General features: G+C 35.1%; 1 protein-coding gene across 1 annotated transcript; it reads right to left on the bottom strand.

Annotated features, from left to right (window-relative positions):
• Positions 1 to 666: 666 nt before the first annotated feature.
• Positions 667 to 14,479, bottom strand: LOC105041688 (developmentally-regulated G-protein 3). The gene is made up of 10 exons (XM_010918681.3): positions 14,297 to 14,479; positions 13,525 to 13,578; positions 12,618 to 12,791; positions 7,298 to 7,369; positions 6,465 to 6,524; positions 3,421 to 3,530; positions 1,527 to 1,826; positions 1,189 to 1,380; positions 1,034 to 1,085; positions 667 to 942 (listed from the first exon to the last, which is right to left on the bottom strand). Exons 1-10 carry the CDS (start codon positions 14,336 to 14,338, stop codon positions 892 to 894), a joined length of 1,107 nt encoding a protein of 368 aa, XP_010916983.1. The 5' UTR covers positions 14,339 to 14,479; the 3' UTR covers positions 667 to 891.
• Between the last annotated feature and the right edge of the window lie 609 nt (positions 14,480 to 15,088).

Here is a 15,088-nt window from a genome sequence, read left to right on the forward strand (position 1 = left end):
TTATATATATATATATATATATATATATATATATATATATATATATATATATATATATATATATATATATATATATATATATATATATATATATATATATATATGATTCAGAACATCATATATATTCACAGAAAGTCATATAAAATATTAAAAATTAATAATACTATTTCTTCTTTATTGTATTAAAAATAATATTTTATCAATAAAAATTAAAAAAAAAATAAATGATATTAAATATCCATCCTATCTAAATACACTATATACTCCAATATTATTGATCGATGCGCTATTATTGCACGCATGTGGTGCATAAAGAATTACTCTTGGGTGATATAAACTTTGGATTTTGAAGCAGACCTAGGCCTAGATGTTGTTAAAATCCAGCCCAAGCGCAAAACCAACCTGGGCCAGATGCACAAAGAGGCCCAATTTAATTCAACCGCAAGACCTGGAAAATTCAACAGCGAAGCAACCATAACTTTTCACGGATAATTGACCATGGATTTAATTTCCCCAACCAGACCAGTAGCCAAATGGAAACACAATCACACACGGCTGCCCACCCCTAGATCAGGCTCTATGGTCGTGCAGCATTTCAAAGAATCACGTGCCTAGTCCTTCGACAAGGAATGAACACACGTGACATTCAAAATTTTCTTCGATGGCTGCCATGCAACGTTCTATCCGTTGTTTTAGCATTAACTCTGTAATTATACAAAGTACAGCCACAAGAGGAAAAGGTCAGTTTACAAAGACCATTGATCTTGACGTACAGTGAAGTACAGGTGAAACACTTGTGCAACAGGAACTCATCTAGACTAAGCCACACTGCACCGCTAATCACTAAACCTATTATTCTCGAGTGATATTTTTTTTTTTTTATAACTTTGTTTAGACCTTCTTTATTATTTGAACTACATCTTCATCTTCAAGCTCGTGTTCCTGCAAGACATTGGCAAAAGTTTATGTTAGGTACAGCTGACACTATACAAAGATCATACACAGCCAAAACAAAAAATAATTAGATACGCACCTTTCCAACTCTCTGGGGCTTATGCTTCACGCTTGAACCCCAAACCAATGCACTGCATATATCGATCAGCAAAACTTTAGTAAAGGAGCAATACAGAATGATCACGAACACGTACAAATTCACAAAGGATCAAACAGTAACACAAGGACACTCACTATTTGAATTGTTTCACCATGTCTTTGTGGATTTTGTTGCAGAAGTCTTCAACGGTCCTCTTCTTGGATGACAGGATCACAGGGTCCTCGTAATCAGGGTTCATTCCCTTTGGCTTTGTGTAGACGCGAGTCAGATCAAGATACTCCCAGATCTTTTCAAGAAGGCCATCAAGATTCCATTCCAGGTGAGCACTGTTAACATATGCACCAAAAGGAATATGGAATCAGGCGACAAACTAGGACACGTTCATATTGATAGACAAAATAGGTCCTGGTTGTTTTCAGCCAAAATTGAAATGTCTTGGTAGAGACCGCAAGGAAATGGAATTAATGAGTACCTGATAGGACAGTAGTGGGGAAGTTTGTCTAGGATTTCCAGCTCTTCGAGTGTAATTTGGTCAATCTTGTTCACAACGTAGATGCACGGTGTATAGACTCTGCTTCCCTCAATAACATCTATGAGATCATCAGCAGTGGCATCATATCGAAGAGAAATATCAGCATTATGCATCCTATATTCGCTACAAATTGCCTTCACTGTTTCAAGGTCCAAGTGTGTATTTGCAACAGTTGATGTGAAGTTGATGCCCCCCTTGTCTTTTCTTCTGAAGGTCAAGTTAGGGGGTTCCTTATTTAACCTGCCATTATAACCAAAGAGGTATACATTACACGATCGACTTAAATATTAATAAAACTAACAAGAGTATCAATTTGGGATGTTGCTCGGGAAGAAATAAAATGACAATCTACAAGCTACTATTTGAGACTGAACATCAATGCAGCAAAATTGGGAAGTCAATTATGCAATATGGATCTCCACAGAAGCAATCTGAATCTCCTTTGCATAACTCAAATTTTGTTAAAATCCCAGTTGCAACATTACCTGGAAGGATTTTAATTCAAATTTAGAAAAAAATTGCCATTTGGAATCAAGAAACATCATGGGATACAGATACCAACAGGAACACTACTAGGTTTTGCGCACATTTTGAGTTCATGTGATGACTTGGACCGCAGAGGGTATTGGTCATACATCAGAATTCTCACTGAAAAAGATATGCATCAAGGATATCTACGTCTCCTTGGTAGGACAGAAGAGCAAGAGCCATAGTATGTTACCACCGTTAGGCACACATCACAAGCACGACTGCTAAACAGACCAAGAGCATGGACATTCAGAGACAGAACGATGCGATAACTACACATAATACAACAGCAAGGACGATGACAACAACAACAAAAATAAACAGGGTTAGTGACAGTTCAATCCTTAGCCTCACAGACACCAACCATGAATTTACTAGGCAGTCATAACACACAAAAAGAAAAATCTCTAAGTTGTCAACAGCTAAGGTTTATATATAATCAGAAGCTTGATTGTGATTCAAAGTTTCAATGGTTATATGTGCTTTACTAGTTGTCACTATTGAAAATAAATGATCTCATTCAATCATTTAAGCTTGTTTATGAAGTTTTGCATTTTATTCAATAATCCACAGATAGAATTGCATGTGATCAACTACCAAGCACATGGATACCCAGGCTTTCATCTCATAGAGATGCAAGATTGCTTGGAAGAAATATATTTAACGGCTGCTAGAAGCCTTTTGGTAAACATAATTTTGACTGAGACTTCAACAATCGAGGTAAGTGATTCCCTTTGCATGTGCCTCCTACCAAATACAACAAAAAAAAATATAGATGCATTCTACATTAGAATAAGGGCTATCAACTGTCTCCAAATTATTTTACATAACATTGACAATTATCTTCCTTGCATTCTCAGACACCAAGCTTAACATAATATGTAAACAAGGTTAAAAAAAGATGTATGTTACAATGAATGATCATACACCATAACATAAGTTTTAGACATGAAGAAAGAGCCCAGTCAATATTTACCATCAGTAAAGCTTAGTAACAGTACAAGCATAACCATGAAGAATACTGATAATTATCTTCCTTTCATTCTCAGACACCAAGTTCAACATAATATGTAAACAAGGTTAAAAAAAGGATGTATGTTACAATGAATTATCATCGACCATATCATAAGTTTTAGACATGAAGAAAGAGCACAGAGAATATTTATCATCAGTAAAGTTTAGCAATCGTATAAGCATAACCATGAATGATAAGCTTTGCCCCATCTAAATGGTGTTAATGCAAAGTTTCTTGTCAAATTACCTTAAACAAACTTTGTACACTAAAAGATAGCATTGATCGAATTACCTTATGCCAAATCCCTCAAGCTCTTTCTCAATAAGCCTCTTGTGAGTTATCGGTTTTATCGCATCAAGAACAATCAAAATACAATTGCATGTCCTAGCAGTGCTAATCACCTGGAAAATTACAACTTGAACATTTAATTTGAGTAATAACAAAAATAGAATTTTGCAACCATGACTGATTATCAAGCTTAACTGAAAACCCAAAATGGAACACAAAACATTTACAATGAACAGATGAACTGTGTTTTGCGACTCCTCTGGGCCACCATGTGAAACTTCATGTCCATCTCAATTATATAATCCTAGTTATATAAAAACATGATAATGAACTTAAACATGATGCATTTCATAATTCCTGCCAATTTCTAACTATAACTTTGTGCATATGTATCTATACATACATATACCGACAATGTACCTACATATATAAATAAATGCATGTATGCTCACATGTGTTTTATTCAGCATGACCTAGAGTCAAGGTTGTTACATTACATAGTATACAGAATGCAAGTTTAGTGAGAATGGAAATCAAGATGTGACACCAATCAAGACTGATGACAGAGGGATGCAACAAAGTGACCAATTTTGTTACTTGGGATCTATTATATAAAATAATGGTAGAATTAGAGCTGGCTGGATGACATGGAGTGTGACATTTGAAATATCATGTGATTGGCGCGCACCTTGGAGACTCAAGGAAAAATTTTATAGAACAACAGTAAAGTATGCCATGTTATATGGCTCAGAGTATTGTGCAATAAAAAATATATATATAAAAATGATTTGAATGTAACAGAGATAAGAATGTTTAGATAGATGTGTGGTAAAACTAGAAAGGATATAATATAAGAAATGGACATATTAGAGGAGCTGTAGAAGTTGCACAAATTAAGGACAAAATGATGGAAAATCGATTGAGATGGTATGGATGTGTACAACAAAGATCTGATGAGATATAAGCAAAGAGAGGTACTTTGATTTGTATTGAAGGTGCTAAAATAATATGGATGGAGTTTGTGAGGAAGGATATGGACAAACTTGGAGTAACATCAAAGGTGGCCAAAAATAGAAATTCTTGGAATATGAGGATCCTTAAAGCCGACTACAAATAGTTGGGAAAAAGGCTTGACAATTATGATTTAAGAAAGAAAGGAGCCTACATGAGGTAATATCCAACAATCTAGACTCAACATACAAGAAGCTCATCTAAACACTCCAAATTAAGATTGGACCATCTAACCATACAAGTGAAATAAAACACTCAAAAAAACCAAAAAAAAAAAAGCTGGAGGGAAAAAGGCAAAAATGCAGCAATCAGAAGTAAAAAATCTGCAGGTACCAGTGTCAATTATCAATATAACAACCATAACATGGTAAATATACCGATATTAACCTTTAGAAGTAACATCACAATTCACAAGCATAAACACAACATCTTCACACATAAGAAATAAATAACATAAGGTCTTATTGCTTTGGGAATTCCCATATTAACAGTTTTTTCATAACGTATTGAAGTTAAAACCCTTCCAGAAAATATTCGATGAATGAAGTGGATGAGACCATGCCTAATTTCTCTTCACATGCGTGTAATGGAAATTAGCTTGTAGAAACATACTGTTATATAAATTATAAATTTCATTGACAGAAAACTATGCTGCTGCCACCAATAAATATGCGACCAGACATTTTTGCAACCATAAGATCACCAACTTAACTTCAAATTCATGTGCAAATATACATTGGATAGTCTCCAAAATATTTAGGAGCATTCTTTTATTGATCGAGCATGATAAAGATCCCAAGGGTTTAAACTTTTCGTTATTTCATCAACTATATTGTTCACATGCTTTTACTTGGTTAAAAATATCATGGATGGATAATTGAGACAAAAGACCATGTGAAATATATCTGATGGGCTCAGCTCAAGCTTCGAGTCTATAACATTATGCTTGAAAACTACCATAACCAAATTGAGAATGATTTAGAAGCTTAAAATAACTAAAGAAAAGTATTACAAGACTTTGTTTCTTGAAAAGCCATAAGCAAAGATTAATAGCTCAATGACAGGAATACGAACTAGCAGAAAAGTTTAGGCACTAGCAGCAGGGAAAACTAATGATTATGCAGAACATTACTTGCTTCACAAAATAATTGCAAATTTAGAAATTATTAAACAGTACCAAACTACCAATCATAATAAAGTTCAATAAATTGGAAGAGACAACGTAGAAGCCAAAAAAAACTTCACGTTCATGGTTCTATGTATTAAGATAACTAGCAACGTTTATAGTAGACAGGGCTGCAAATGTATCATTTAGGACTGCACTCAAACATGATTCAGACCTCATTAGGGTCAACGAAAGATAAAATCATTTAGCAACCAGAGAAGAAGTTGTTTTTGTGTTTGTTTTATTGATATTACTTTGCATCTAACCAGCTCTAATCTAAAGGAGCCACTAATATTTCACTTCTTCTACTATCCTAACCCAGCAGAGCTTGAATATCTAACCCTATTGACTAAGAGATTACCTAGCAACTCTTTTCATGCGCAATTAAGGGTTTACTGGGTTCAGTTTTATGTCAAACCAATAATTCTGCAGCAAAAACAGGAAACATGTCAACTTCAAGAACAACAATGACAATAATATTAATGTTGATAGATCCCCTGCTGAAGAAGCAATTATTGTGTATGCAGGAAGTTGATTCCAAATTCCTAAGACATGTAAATTCTCTGTAAAATAACATGCCCCATTTATATGGTAAAATTGCACGTAGTGGAATCTAACAGCATACGTATGTAACCTAGTATTTCAATTTTCAAGTTACATATCAAATCATGACAAAAATGTTTTATCAGTAATTCAGTATCATGTTAACTTTTTGAAGACAGTTGTAGTCTTAGGTTTGTAGAAAATATTGAGTCATGTTTGGCAGGCCAAGATCGTGAAACATGGCCAATAGCATGGGAACATATGACACTATTAACAAAGTGTTAATTGATCCATAGTTGGATTGACTATTCAAGATTTGTTCCTTTACCTGCCTTCCTCTACCCTTTCCATCCTTTGCACCCTCAATAATCCCTGGAAGATCCAACAACTGAAAAAGAAAAGTAGAGAGTGTCAAAAGAAGCCATCTGGCACACAGACCTTAAAAAAGAAACAAGGCGACATACAAAGTAAATTTTATATTAGTTTATTAATTCAAGAAAATTAATCAATCATATTAAATTAATTCAATTAACATGACCAAAGTAGATAAATTATTTGGAGTGCATATATGCATCAAACTCTGGGCAAACACAACAAAGCTAATGTTAGTTGTTTAATCAAATTCTTGCGTTTAACTCCCACTATCTTCTCGGAAGTGCAGGGATTAAAATCAATCCACAATTTCAGGTCAGAAATGTATTAATAAATTCTGGAATGTAAAAATGGACTGAATTCACCATGGGCAAACCCAATGTAAGTTCTCTATCAAATACCAGTAAAAGTTCATTTGAATCTTGCGATAAACATGCAAGGATGCCAATTTATGATTTGCAGTCAAAAAAATCACTTAACAGGATTGCTCTCTCTCCTCAATGTTTGGTTTTCATTTTCTTACAAAATAAAAATATAGTTAATTTTAAAAAATTAGAATGTTTCCGCACACAAAAAGATAGATAGATAGATAGAGAGAGAAGCATATGAAATAGCCATACTTATGGCATATGTCAAAAATGCCAGCATAAATGGCAATCTAGGAATTTAGGTTGGTAAATATCATCAATTACCAAAAACATTCAGACAAAGCAATTGCACCATGGAAGCCTGAAATACATGCTTGAAGAAGCATAAGAAGTTGAGAGCCTTATGATAAACAGATATTACCTGAATCTTAGCACCTTTATACATGATCACACCTGGAATACAAGTCAAGGTTGTAAATTCATAAGAAGCAACCTGTCAAATAACCAAAGCATAATGATATGACAATATGTAAAGATGTCAAGGAGAAAAGATCCTGGAACTAGAAGAGACAAGAACATCATGAGAATTACTTCTATAATACTAACTATAAACTAATGATGTAAAAGTTCTGCAATTTTATGAGCTACAGCAACTTTAATGTTCTATAATTAGATGTTATGACACGCATACTGCAGCAGCAAGCAAGATGCAGGCAGAGGGAGCTGCATCTTATTTACAGGTTGAATTTAATTCATTAAAAAAAAAACAACCATGAACATTCATATGTCAAAATTATGAATATAATCTATTAAAAAACCATGATAGAGAATTCATTCTGGCAATCATTCATGATTTTTTTCCGTCATTTGCTAAATACTGTCTATTGTGTAAAAACCAATCCTTTTTAATGTTTAGCATATGTGTTTGAAGATTTTGCAGGGAAATGCAACAATCTGATAGAATGCTCTAGGCCAGAAACAATAAGCATTCCATAAATTGCATATGTTCATCAAAAATACTAGACAGTTGGAAGTCACATAACATACATATGCAAGTTCTATGGTAAATTCATCTACATGATCGTCTTACAAAATTTTAACTTATCAAGACTCAAAAAGGCAATTAACCTGCCAAATCAGAATGAGCACTGTCAAGTTTTCTCAGGCCCCTAAATATGAGTTCCTCCTTCTGGCCAGATGATCATAACCTTTTGTTTGGTCGCCAAGTAAAGAAAAGAAAAAGTAAAGAAGGGAACAAAAGGAAAGAAAAATAAGTGCAAATTTTCTCATGTTTAGTTTAATCAAGAATATTGCGAAGGAAGTTGTGCAGAAACTAGTAATAAGCAGGTTAAGTTATATTGAACCATTTTCCATTTTAGAAGAAAAACTTTAGGTTCATCGGAGAAGCTTTCAGCTTATTAATTTCTCTTTAATTTTTCTCTCCTTGAATTTACTTTCTAGCAAGGTTCGCTATCTTAGCACCAGACCCCATATGATACCATCCTATTACAATGTCTGTATGTGGTGGTACAATACAAGATGGTGAGACATATTGAATGTCAGAACAATACAAGACTGCATACCGGTTCGGTGCCAATATGATATGGTATGTCCAGTATGGTATGACATGGTACCGATTGGTACAACAAATCTTGCTTTCAAGAACCAAATAATAGAAAGAAGATCCTTGTATAACAGTTCTCTTTTTTTTGCAGTTATAAATGTCTGAGTGAGCAAGTTCCATAGCTTTTCATTCTTGATATACTTCAATAAGACCATACCGTCATCTCTTTGATAACATCAATATAGTCCATTTCTAGTTATCATGTTTTCCTTAATTTTATGTCGAAATCTATCTTGCTCTCTTAAAATTTGAAATTTTTATATATCTCCATACATTGAGTACTTGACCTCACTAAATTAGTGGCCTAATATTGTCATTCATTTTTATGCTTTTTGTTGCTGCAGAAAAGTGCCTTGGGTTAGGTTGGCTGGAGTTAATCGGCAACCGCAGGATTGCGATGGTAGGACAACAACAGTAGAACCTGCAAGATAAATCCTAGACCAGAGCCAATGGTAGGACAACAGCGGCAAAACCTGCGAGATAAGTCTCCGGCCGGAGTTGGCTGCGACGGAGACCCTCCGACGCTCAAGTCAGACATCTAAAACAGATGATTAGTAAACATGTTGAAGGAGAAGTGATTTCATACCTTAGAGATCCCTTGTGGACTTCTATTTATAGACAGAAGCTGAAGAGCCGTGAGAAAAAAGAAGAGTCAGGTGGTTAGCCTTAACTTATTGGGCGAGATACGCCCATTGTCTTCTGCTTTATTTGGAGAGATATTATTGTTATCTCCTGCCTCATCGAGAATGCCTGCTCGGAAAGGAGAATTGACAGTTAACTCTACTTTGTTGAGCGAGATATGCTTGTTATCTTTTTTCTTATCTGGAGAGATATGTTTGTTATTTCTTCCCCATCCTCTCCCAACAAGTTGTCACACAGATTCTGAGATTTTTTCAGCTAGCATCAATCAAGTATAATATTTTTTCGAAATATTAGTCTGGGTTGGCTATCATCAAGATTGGACCGGGCCCACCTTTTCTGTAGGTCAGTTTTATCAAGAAAAAAATTTTCTACCCATAACATAAGTCTCCTACTCTCAAGTTCGAACTAGAATTAGATAGGAAGAAAAGAGTACATCTAGTAGCCAACGCTATTCCTGATTGATAAAGCCAACGCACAAAAAATTGGACCCAATCCAATCTTGATGATGGCCGATCTAGACTGATATTTCGAAAAAATATTGTATCCGATTGATGCCAGCTAAAAATATCTCAGAATTCACGTGACAACTTGCTAGGAGCAGATAAGGAAGAAATAACAAACATATCTCTCCAAATAAGAAAAAAATAACAAGCATATCACGTCCATCAAAGTAGGGCTAACCATCGATTCTCCTTTCCAAATTGACATTCTCGATGAGATAAGAGATAATAAATATATCTCTTCAGATAAAGCAAAAGACAATAGGCATATCTCACCCAATAAGTCAAGGCTAACCGTCTGACTCTCCTTCCTTCTCACGGCTATTTAGCCTCTACCTATAAATAGAAGCCCATAAGGGATCCCGAAGGTGTGAAATCACTTTTCTCCCAACACGCTCACTCGTTCTCATCTGTTCTAGAGATCTGACTTGAGCATCGAAGGATCTTTACCGGAGCCAACTCCGGTCGGAGACTTATCTTGCAGGTCCTGCCACCGCTGTCCTACTATCGCGATCCTGCGGTCACCGATCAACTCCAACCAACCTGGCCCAAGATAGTTTTATGTGGTAACACTTTTAAAGACCGAAAAGCTTCAATGTCCACCAAGGGTACATTCGCATTGCATGTAAATGAAGCTAAAAGTCATACAAGTGACCTATATCCTAATTCAGCAATGCAACTCACTTGCATATTTACCTATCATATACGTGAGGTGACTTCATTTTTTAAAAAACAAGAAGAAGAAGAAGAGATTCTGATTCACTTCTCAAAAATAAAGATATGCAATATTCAAACTTTTCTTGCTATGTTTGCATAAGAGGGGCCAACTTTGACCATATCAACATATGGTCAGTCAGAGATGACCATGTCTAATAATGATTAACCATGATTTATTATGTAATTTTTGTCCCTTCCAAAGGTTCAAAAATCAAAACCATCATGTTAAATAGATGAAACTATAATTTATCTTTAAGTAATTTACTTCCCTGTGCTGAAATCCAGAACTTCTCAAAATTACATGCAACCAAACTGATGCAAAAAGAAATAATTTCCGTTAAGTGATAATTGTTCAAACTTTCACCTAGCAACACGTAAGTTCCTTAGATTTACATTTTCCCATCAATTATGAGTGACTTGCTTAACACAAATGGGGAACATTTTCTATGTTAAACTTGGTATATATTGAGGTTCTACTTGTGCTGCCAATCTGATTTCAGGAAGATCTCTTTTCTACTTCAGATATCATCAAATTAAATCAAGCTTCCTCTCTCATCATGTTAGGTAGCTTGGTTTTGGCATAAACCGAACATAATATAGCGCACAAGAATAAATTTGTCTTTTATTCAGTGGCATCACAGAGTTTGTTCTCAGTAAACAAGTTTATTCATCTCTACCTTCCTTTATTTTATTAAAGGAACCTTACTATCCTCTGTAACTGCAGCATCTTAGATACAACTATCCTTATTTTATTAAATAAGCACAAACAAACCTCAGACTTTCAGATAGAGTTTCTAACCCTACTCAAAAAAAGTTTATCCCATCTACTTAATGACAGCTTTCAGGATCAAGTTGCTCAGAATTTGTGAATGTTTTACAAACAACACTCAACCAAAGATCAATCCTCTAACACCATTACCACAAAACTTGATCCAGAATCCTTAGGGTTGGCTGAATGAAGCCTCATTCATAAAACATTCATTTTATTCCTAATAGGGGTTTCTTTGGTCTTATGAAAAGCTTTGACCATATCCTTTCTCACAACCTCCAGTGTCAAATCTCTGAACTGGTGTCTTGTTAGTTCTAACCACTGTAATTTAGGTACCATGATGGCTTGCCATGAAACCTAAAGGAAGTATGGGGGTAGAATATCTACTTCGTGGATTCAGCAATCTAAGCTTATGCAATCAAAAGCCACCCAACAATCCTTCCTTAACATGGAAAGGATCTAAAAAAGAGGAAAGACAGTTTTAGAAGAGGTAATTGCATATCATTTGTAAAACAGATATTCTGAGACAAATCATAACACCATCCCAGATTCCCAATAATTTTGAGTATTGATGCTTCTTGCAAAAAATATGTTGAAGCATCTTCATCCACATAAACCATAAGAAAAATGGGGGAAATAAATCAAAGTTTCATATTTCTACAAAACAATGATATTTGTCCTGCAACATGATAGCTATCACCCCTAAATCCTACCCTGCCAGAACTTGAAGCAGAAAAAATTGTGGATTGTAAGTTTATAGCCATATCAAACCTAAAGCCTCCACTTAGTTTGTAGCATCATATCAAACCTAAGTTTCTCGAACAGCTTGCTACCCTATTGTGAAAGACTTAAGCTAAATCCTCCAAATTGAGGTGTCATTTAAATCACAAGGTGAAAGAAAACAAGAAATATTAGGATATCAGGGTGAGGGAAAAGGTCATAAATGTATTTATGGTAGGATAAGTATATCATGACCTATTCGTGTACGAGCGTTGACGAGCGGGATTTTACAGCAACTAGAATTCAAGATATTGATCTTATAAACTTATGGAGTTCCATAAATTAGGGTTAAATTCTTCGCAATTCCAAAGGCAAGGATTCACTAAGTCAATGCTCAATATACTGAAAGAATAATGCCATTTCTCCCAAATTTGGGGAAAAATAGGCAAACTTATCATAGGTTGAATCCCCTTAGCTAGCATGTTTTGAGGCTTCAACAGCAAAAAAAGGGCGATAGGGTATCTGAACAGAAAGAATAACATGAATTGCTGCTGATGAACATGAAGAAAAGGATTTAAGCACCAAGGTGCCCAGTAATCTACATTACTAAACATCTAATATATTATAGTATGCAAAGTTAAATGATGGAACTAACAATATGAGTAATCATCTGTTTTTAAATAAAATGTTGGTAGAAAGCTTCTATATAAAAACTATGTAGATAAACATCAGTAATCTTCAGCAAAAGAGTTTCAAGAAAGCAGTGTACCTCTGAAAAAGTGCCAGTTAACTTGTTAAGCAGTGTTGATTTTCCAACAGAGGGAAACCCAACTAAACCAACACGGGAATCTCCACTCTTAGTGACATCAAAGCCTTCACCACCACCAGCACCACCTTTAGATGGAGGTGCCAATAGTTCCCGACGTAACTTTGCAAGTTTAGCCTTGTACCAGCAATAATCATCAACTCAATATAGCTAATCTTAAAAAGGAATTAATGAGAGATGAAAGGGAAAATAAGGGATTAATGAGATAATCATTTGTAACAATTAATTACTTTCATCAGAAAGTAGTTAATTTTATGTGCACTTTATCATTGATATTACATTATATTTTTTATACGATTATATTTTTATCTTAGGATTTTGTTATCAACTTTCAGTTCATTAAATATATGTATATTTTAATTACGTTAAATAAGCATTAATTGCAAGAATGTAACTAAACAATTTTTAATTACACTCGGACAAGTGAAGAAAACGTCCGGTCCATTTCTTGCATTAACTTTAGATCCAAGCTTGGACTAATACTAGCTCAGTGGAGGACAAGTGAAAAGGTGACGATGATTATGACATTAGAGAAAAACCTATGAATGATAAAAAAATGCCAAAACCATCACAAAGACTTCTCAAATGGAAAATCTAGTTTACTCCTTCACAATATGGTAGACATTTCTTCACTCTAGAGATCAAGACCACGTCTGTGATCATATAAGAGAACTTGTCAGAAAAGAAAGTAACTATTGTGTGTGTGGGGGGGGGGGGGGGGGGAGAGAGGGAGAGAGAGAGGAAAAACGTGAGGAGATAAACTTCGAGGCAGTGTAAAATAAAGATCAATGCTCTAGCTTGTAACCACTTCAACCAGAGTGGGTGATAACTGATAAGTAATAAAACATACCTTAAGCAGACCAAGATGGTGGGCTGTAGCTTTATTTTTTTGTGTCCTCGCCATCTGCCAAAAGAAAATAAATAGTATCATTAATTCTCAAATTATAAAGTCAAATTAACTTTACAGAGAAAGCAAACGATAATAATATATGTAAACCAAGAGAACAAGTTATATATTATCAAATTCAGCCTGGCTCGAGCTATCATGGCCACTTTCTCCACCACATCCCTTTTCCACTCCATTTGGAGACACTTAATTCTTCGCTTAATACTAAATCAGTTCCACCGGCTTGAAGTTTGTTTGTGCCCCCACAATCATATAATGTACACGATTCCGATTCTCCATATTTGAAGCTATAGAACCACTTGATGTTCTAAAGACTACTATTTATTGAAGGGCGATCAATCTATTAGCGACACTTTCTAAAAGCTTCGATCTTTTTAAAAGGCACGGATGCTAAGAAAAAGATTTAGTAATTAGTTTTTATTCAAATCAAAATACTAGCAGCAAGACAACATTAAAAACAAGTAATTCCACGGGTATTTGAATCTTTAAAGAGAAATTTTGTTGGAGAACTCTTCGAGCTAGAAGTGGGCAATATATTTCATGGGAAACTGAAACTCTAGGAAAAAGGTTTTATTGACAGCAATCGATTTCATCTCAGAAGCTAATATCAGTCGCCGGAAAGCTGCCGGAGATTATCGCTCGATCGAATGAACAAGAAAGAAGCTAGGGTTTCCAGAGAGGATAAGGTTATTTGCAAATGGGAGAGGAAGGGTACCTCGTCTTCAATGTCTTTAATCTTTTGCATCACGGTCGCCATTGTTGCTCTCCTGCGATCTGGACCCTAACGCGCTCGCCTTCTCCTTTGCTTCTCGAGGCTTCGGTTCAGTAGCGACACCTCACACCGCAGCAGGGGCGAGAGAGGTATATGTCGAGAGAGGTCCAGGGTACTGCGATTGTAGAACCGTCACAAGGCGCACAGCTAGACCTGTAGAAGTTAGGACGGGCCTGCCCCATTTTCGAGGGGCCCGGAAAGGATTTCTGGGCCATGGACTTCAGCCGGGTCTCAACCCACAGGCCTGGTTGATTTTTGGGTCGGGCTCAGACTGGAACATATAATTAGCCAGCCCAGCCTGAGACTCAAACTAAAGAAGAGAAATTCTTTGTATACCACATGCAGTGTAGAAAAAATATATCGCTCCATCTGATTGGGTCATATAACTACCACTTTTCAATACATTCATGGTTCAACTTTTACGTTTAAATTTTTAAATGATAAAAATATCTCTTATCTTCTGAAAAAATTATGACATCATGTGACGATATTATGACATCTTGTATTGAAATTATGACTTCTGCACAGAATGTCATACTCTTAATAAAAATATTTTTATGATTTAAAATTTTAATAAATTTTTTAATGATAAAAATATCTTTTTCTTTTATGACATCTTATAAAAAAATTATAATATCCTGTGCAGGAAGTCATAATTTTAATATAAGATGTCACAATATCGCCGCAGGATGTCAAAAAAAAAAAATATTTTCATCATTCAAAATTTCAAACAAA

This window comes from Elaeis guineensis, chromosome 3 (genome assembly GCF_000442705.2).
Source record: "Elaeis guineensis isolate ETL-2024a chromosome 3, EG11, whole genome shotgun sequence".
NCBI classification, from domain to species: domain Eukaryota; kingdom Viridiplantae; phylum Streptophyta; class Magnoliopsida; order Arecales; family Arecaceae; genus Elaeis; species Elaeis guineensis.